This window comes from Varroa jacobsoni, unplaced genomic scaffold (assembly GCF_002532875.2).
Source record: "Varroa jacobsoni isolate VJ856 unplaced genomic scaffold, vjacob_1.0 scaffold_1104, whole genome shotgun sequence".
In the NCBI taxonomy this organism is placed as follows: domain Eukaryota; kingdom Metazoa; phylum Arthropoda; class Arachnida; order Mesostigmata; family Varroidae; genus Varroa; species Varroa jacobsoni.
Window position 1 is genome coordinate 869,545 of NW_019214006.1, and position 7,417 is coordinate 876,961.

The following is a 7,417-nucleotide window of genomic DNA, read 5'->3' on the forward strand; positions in this document are numbered from 1 at the left end:
GTCTGTTTGTGTGTGTGTGTGTGTGTGTGTGTGTGTGTGTGTGTGTGTGTGTGTGTGTGTGTGTGTGTGTGTGTGTGTGGGGGTGTGTGTGTGTGGGGGTGTGTGTGTGTGTGTGTGTGTGTGTGGGTGTGTGTGTGTGTGTGTGTGTGTCTGTGTGTGGGTGTGTGTGTGTGTAGTTATTATTAGTTGTAGTAATAGTGTAAAAATTACTTTTTCCGCTTGGTGTTCGTTTGTGTTCGTGCCCCTCGGTTTCTCTCGTTTCCCCGCATGCATTTACATCCCTCTCGTCTCGTTCACTCCCTTCAGAGTTTAGTTCAATCAATATTTGCTTGTGATTTTTTTTATGTGTCTAAAAACGCTTAGAAAAATCGTTCTTAATCACGTCTCATTATACCATCGTCATTATTGTTATCATTTTTATAATCCTATTATCATCAGGCGTTATTGTTACTGTTGATATTGGTATTACACGTTTAGCAATCTGTTGTTTTTACATGAATGAATCATTATCATATACGATCATCAGTCCTTACGAAATCGTCACGCAACGTCAAACGGCCGTACGTTGTCGTTTGCTGGCGGTCGACGGTTTTTCAATATTGTTTTTCCTCTTCGAATCTCGTTCGGTTTCGTTACTCTCTTCCTACTAATACGCTGTCTGCTGGTCGGCTGTTGTAGCCAGTCTCAGCCCTGGCCGTGGCCGTATCGTACTATATTATTACATTGTACGTTGTAGTAGTTTTACAATCTTTAACGCTAGGTGTATTTCCCGTTGTTGCGTGAACACTAGCGCGCTGTTCCTTTGTATGTGTTGTAGGCAAAAGATAGGTAACCCGAAGTGGGAGTTCTTTCTTTTCTTCGTGCTGTTGCAGAGTTCGTTGCGTAAGAGGAGGAGCCTGCTAGAATTCCTCAACCTATTAGAGGTTCTTCCCTTTTCCTGCTGTTAAAGAGGTTATTTTCTGGCTGCTTCTGTGCTTTCGATGCTGTTTGTGTCATTATACTATTATCATTATTATGATTATTATCATTGTCTGTCTCTTTTTTATAGGGCACTTTACCTCCATCAAAAGGGAACTACGCCACTATACGCCGCCATCCGCTCTGATCATCGCCTTGTTGTAGTGCTTTTTTTCTTACGCTTCCGTTTTCGTTTGCTACATGAACGTCTCATCATCGCTGAAGCTCCGTTGCCTACCATTGCCAAGGAGGCCCGCTTGCCTTTTGGAAGCAGCTCGGCCGACGCTCCGCATCGAGTCTTGCGAGCGGCTTTTTTTGTACGTCACCGCCGCCGTTTTGTAATTGTGGTAACTGTACATCCGTTGTGGACTACCGTAGTGATTGTGGCTAGCAATAATGTCGGTAATGTCGTGAACGTTGTTGTCGCGGCCATCGTTGCTGTTGTCGTTATTGCAGACAGCGCTCTCCAAATCGTAGTCTTGTTGACTGTTGTTGATCTGCGATGGGCTGTACACTTTGGAGGCAATTGATGACAGGCTGGATGGCGACGACGTGACGGCATTCTTTCGCGCCCGGCGCTGTTGTCGGCTAGCTAGGCGACGACGCGGGGTCTGCGCCGGCGCGTTTCCATCTGCCATGGCATCCGTGGCGCCGCTGGCCGCGGATGGTCAGATGATCGATTCACGGTTCCGCTCATCGCTGTCGCTTCCCGCACTCGCTGATTCAGTGTCTGTTACGTCGCCGACACCGCCGCTGCCGTAAACTGCAGCGCCCCTAACAGCCGTCAGGGTAGGAGCGGCTACACCACTGTCGGCAGCACCCTGTCCGCCCAAGCTGCCGAGGCCACCTAGGACTGCAAACGAATTTAATAGCAACACTTAATGTCAATGTCAACGGCCATAGTAACAACAATAGTCGCTAATAAGACAGCCAGCAGTTATTCTACGCTAGCAAACTTACTCTTAACTCTGCAGCTTAATAGATTAAGTTTGAAGTCAGCCTATCCAAGTGCATGCAACTACGAGGCCCGATAAGAGATGAAGGAACATGACGACAGTATCGTTTCACTTAGCAAGAACTCTACTGCCAAACGAGACTTACACCGAACGCTTTGCTTTAACTACTTCCATTCCTGTCGTTCTGTTTACTAATGTACATAGCTCAAAGGTCTTACCCTAAGCATCTTTATTCTCTGTGAAGACAGAAAACAAACGACTATTTCCCGACAACTTGAAATATGCTGAGTACAGAATACTGTATCACAGGATACGTTTCAACACTCTCCAACAACTCCGTCAGCTCAACGGAAACAACAGAAAAATGAGGAACACCCAGTTTTATAGATAGATAATCTAAACGTTACTCGCACATGCATCTAACGACAAGCCAAGGCTGCACTCAATGGCTCGGATTGCAATCCAGTCCTCAACGCTCTGTGTATGTACCACTCCATATGGGGGAATATTGCTATTTCAACATACCGATGGCGGTGATGATTGTATCTACGAAGGATGCAAAGCTGGACAAATACCGAATTTTAGTGACGCTGCTTGAAATGGTAGGCTGTAATAGGCAGAAACGTTTTAAAAAGAAGGTGGCTATTCGTGCAGCTGCCTTACGGCGGCGGACCTTTTTGGCTTTAGCTTGGACACCGCGAGCTCACTTTACCGTTTCTACGTCCGATTTGTCAGTTGCATCTGCGGCAGCAGTAAATAAATTCACTAGCCACTGGGATACGCGCAGCTAAAATGGCTGATACGGTACGCGCCACGTTTGCCTGCCCGCTCACGCGTCTAACGGTTTCTTCAGGACGTGATAAACCGGATTTCTCACGCTGAACCGTTGACATATGGACGACACAGGCACTGTTAACATGCTACCGCAAGCAGCTACGGATCAGGCAACAAATGACGCAAATAATAAAAAAGGAAGCGCGGAGCTTCGGCTGCACGACTACACACCTATGTACGTTTTCGTTGATTCCTTAATTCGGCGATTTATTGACAATGGCGCATTATCTATTAGAGCTTTTCGACGCAATAAGGCGTGCATCGTAGAACAAGCTTGTACCGCGCTGTCGTTGCTGATATCTTTTACACGGATAATGCTATTAGTTTGTAGCTTAATCGACTTCATTGATATTTTGCCTGATTTGTTGCGTTTGCTAGGTGAAATAATCATCCAGATCTCTCTCTGTCTGACTCTCAACTCTGTCTCTCATATATATATATATTTATAAATCTCCATAGATAGTATACCTGGTGGATGCAACGCGCGGCTTGGTTGCTGGTTCTTGGTGGAGATATGCATCTCGATCTCGGCTAACCGATTTTCGACAAGCCATGTCGACTGAGAGAGCTTGAGGCCCATCGTAGCGTTTTCGGTCTCGAGAGTGACCAACCTCTCGCGTAAGCGTTTAATTTCACTCAGCAGAGCCTCTTGATTCCTAGCACTGGCTGGGGGCGTCGGGCTATGCATTCCGCTCTGAATCCCTGTAATGGCATATAAACAGTAGACGCTTATTATACTGTATGGTTGCCGCAATGATACGTCCTTATTTCTTGAAGCAAAATGCCAGTGAAGCGCTATAAACAACCTTGCAAATGCGCCCAGTCGAAAGAAAAAGTTTCGCTGCTATTTCTTTTTCCCTTTTCTCTCTGCTTTTTTCCCTATGTTCTCACAATAGGACAGTCAATTAGTCTCATTCAGATTTCCGAAAAATAACAGGTGAGACATATCGAGGGAATTGGCACGTGGTAGAACAGAAAATTAAAATTCGAGAAGCGGTTTACGATAGGTAAATGCCATAAGTGTGTAATTAGACTCTTGTTCCTACCGGTTCCTTCAACAAGTACCTCTCCTGTCACTGACCAAACGAGACCAGTTTCAAACAGGTATAAATTGTCAGCTAGGAATCACTGTAATCGTTATTCTGTTGCCTTAATAAGCTTCCTAGCACTGGATGATCTGAAGATGTTTATTGTAAGTTAGTGTTCAATTATATTCTAACAGAAACGTCTTCCTTCCAACAAACAGATATAGGTGGTTGGGTTCAATGTTCCTCCTCCTTAGGAATAACGGAAGTCGCTATGGCAGCCGTACGATGGTCGTTCAGAGCCTAGAAGAGCTCGACCAGGTTTGCTTGTCCTCCTTTATTGCATACCTAGTATCAGCTAGCCCTCGACATCCGCGCAGCGTCGGCAAGGCGGGGCTATCTGCGGTCGACCCGCTCGTGACCTTTTGGCAACACAAAACCGGATGTCTCATTCACAGCAATAGCGGCAGACTTATTGCATCATAGCAGTGGTGTGAGTTGCTGTTGGCCTTGGCGTCTGTTGCTGCAGCAGCAGCGTTGTGGAAGGCGCTGCTGCATTATCGTCGTTGTCGACCATCTTGACAAGTTTCACACCATTATCCGTCGGTGTCAGCAGCTAAAAGCAAGTTAACGAGCCGGATGTCCGATAGGACAGGCCCATCTAAACGAATTGAACCGGGCAGGACGTTCAAGTTGGGGTGGTCTAAAAGGGGTTGAGCGTAGCAAGGAGCAAGGGACAACTGAGGGTGATGGCGGTACAGAGACCAAGCGAGAGCGGGCTGAGGGTCGGTAAGCCCCTCGTTGGCGTTGAAGAGCCGAGAAGGGAAAGGGCTTATCCGACAGGGCCAGCGGGAGCAACCTGGAGTGCGGAGCGCTGAGCGCTTAGTGACCCCGCATGCACGGCTCGCCGATGTCGCTGCTACAGCCGCCGCTGCTGCCGACACAGCCACGGCTGCCTCCGCTCCTGCCGCTGGTCGGAGAATACGGAGTGGAAACGACAAGGGAACGAGGAACGCTGTCGAGTTGACTCGACGTCAGGGGCGGCGGGAACGATTCTCACTGTAGTTGCAGTGGCGATGGTTATGTGGGCGGCGGCGGCAGCAGCAATCGTGCCCGCGCTCTGCCACGCTCGCGGAAGGCGTCCGAGTAGTGTGAGTGGATGGGTGGAGCACTGGAAGAGAAAACCTGTTGGCTGCTCCCAGCTGGCAGCTCTTTTATAACCACCCTTCCTCGACTCCCGATGGCGTCGCTATATACACACACTCACACACACATACACTCGCACACACGACCATCATTATAATCATCATCTCGGACTATGGCTGAAAAAGGCTCCTGAGGGTATCTGCTATGAACGAGCTGCAAGATCTCGAACAATAACCGGCGGGCAATTTGCTGGCCAAGGTCCACTTCTGCTGTTTTAGCCACGGCTGACGCGAGTAAAGCTAGAGCAAACGCTACTGACGTTTGCTGCTAACGCCACGGCTGAAGCCGCCCATTCACTTGCCTGATATTTGAAGTGGGCTAGGCACAAGAAGATGAGTAGAGGGTCCCGCCCCAGTCGCAGTACTTGAGTTGCCCGGAGAAGTACCATAAAGAGCGGTAGGTGGCGCTACTGTGGTTGGTTCGTTGCTGCTCACGGGACTGATGTTCGTGTAGTCCGTGTATGGAGAGCTTCGACTCGCGAGAACTGGCGTTCCAGTTGGAATGGGAATGAAAGCGTGAGGCCCTGTGGACGACACAAGCGAAACACACTAACAACAACGTCTATGAGCAACATGGAAAAGCAGATCTGTGTTCGATAGGTTAATGGAAACGGGCTGAGCGGCACGGACACTGTTTTGCAGAGCACTTGCCAATTATTGAAATCATTGCGCCATTCGTTCCTATCAACACATCTGACACCTAAATATGTAGAATCAGGAAGGGAAATAGCATATATGCAGCATTACTGCAATACGTGCAAATACATACACCAACTGATTAAATGGATGTGCCATCATTTGATAGCACCACATACAGCCCACTATTATAAGAAATTGGATAAGTAAGCGGGAAGTCCATCAGCGAAAGCGGGTACTGGACAGAATGGAGGCAAATGAATGATGAAATTTCTGCCTTCGTCGTACAAGACAATATCAGTTAGGAGCATAGCTGACCACGGCAATCAAAGACCGATGGTAAATCAGCCTAGCGAGTTTGGGCTTTAGTACGTACGAAGTCTATTGTTAGCTCTTACAGGTAAGAAAAAAAGACAGCGGCAAGAAAGAACACTGAGGGGAGAAGCTCGTAAATAATTCGCTAACCACTCTCTTTTCACGACAGCTCGAAACCCGCCAGATGATCAGCATCGATCGGTCGCTTAACAGAGAGGCGCGTTACAACCGGCACGCAGCTGGCTGCTGGCCTCGTTGACAGGCTGGTGCTGGACACGGACGAAGAACTGTGAAGTAGCCTTGAAAAGGGAGAAAGCAAACGGGATAAATTGAGACAGAAAAAAATGGGACTCTTCTGTGGGATGAAGGGACGACAGAACGCAAGAGATTTCTAGTGGATAGCGGGATCCGTGCTAGAGGAAGGGTGTGGGAACAGACAGCAGCACAGCCACATAGCACCGTTGTCCGTTAGGCGGACTACGAAAGCAAACAGCTGCTAGACCTAGCAGCTCGCGGACCTGCAGACATAGCCTTCAGTATAGAATCCGGTGGTATGATCGGAGAGTAAGGGACTGTACAGTTGGCACAGGTGAACATCTGCGGGCGGCCAGCACCCGTTTGGAAACTAATCACGGATCAATACGGTCCTACTCGCTTATCCACCCATGTCACCTAGCCACCCCCCAGTTACAGCGTTGCCTTCACTAGGAATCCCCTCCCGCTACTATTGCTACCGCCGTTGTTACTGTTGCTGGTTGTCTTGCCACCTGTGGAAGCAAGAGCCCATAATTTAGGAACCTATCCAATTCTCGAGCGCCATGAACACAACTATGGGGCCGTCGACGTTGCTAGTGTCGAATCTAACCACGAGCCGCTATCCTAATCGAAAGCGTCATAGGTTAGCTCGATGCGTTAGGGTTCGACAACGTAGAATGGGGCGGACAGTTGGTCTTCCGAACGAGCGGTTGGGTTAGCAAGAATTGAAAAAAGGAAAGAACTCAACTTTGTGGTACCACTATTATCGGTAGCTGCAGCAACAGCAGTGGCAATAGAACTATGAACTGGCATCGAACCAAGAGAGGTAGAGCATACCGCCTACTGCAACAGTGAAAATGATAGTGACAATAGTGATATGGATAAGTTGAATTAGAACAGTGCGAGAAGGGAGAACAAGGAGATCCCGACAAAGGCGACCAACGGCAGCGCTTATGGGGTATGTGAAATGCGCTTTTTTTTACCTACCTTCTTCCTCCCTCTCTCTCTCTCTCTCCGTCTCCTCAATCACCCAGTCTTCCATTACTGCCTCATCGTCCGCTGTGACACGAATTTAGCTTTCATTCCTTTTTTGCATGAGAGACATTAAATGAAACCCAACCCAACCAGCACAAGACCAAAGAGCTCGAAATGGCTAGCTTTACGACCTAAAACGGTACGCACATACAAACCTGTGCACACACACCTATACATGTCCATTATTATCAGTATATAT

General features: G+C 48.2%; 2 protein-coding genes across 2 annotated transcripts in view; both read right to left on the minus strand.

Moving 5' to 3' along the window:
• The window catches only part of LOC147752655 (uncharacterized), a 10,702-nt gene extending 9,107 nt beyond the window's left edge, over window positions 1-1,595 (minus strand). Inside the window, exon 1 of the mRNA XM_086970996.1 lies at window positions 1,059-1,595. Within this exon, the coding sequence (XP_086827122.1) occupies window positions 1,155-1,595 (441 nt within the window). The 3' untranslated portion in view covers window positions 1,059-1,154. The remainder of the gene's footprint in view (window positions 1-1,058) is intronic.
• Window positions 6-7,417, minus strand: part of LOC111266640 (uncharacterized) — a 20,425-nt gene continuing 13,013 nt past the window's right edge. Inside the window, exons 6-7 of the mRNA XM_086970994.1 lie at window positions 3,216-3,449; window positions 6-1,810 (exon numbers count right to left, since the gene is read on the minus strand). Of these exons, the coding sequence (XP_086827120.1) occupies window positions 1,626-1,810; window positions 3,216-3,449 (419 nt within the window). The 3' untranslated portion in view covers window positions 6-1,625. The remainder of the gene's footprint in view (window positions 1,811-3,215; window positions 3,450-7,417) is intronic.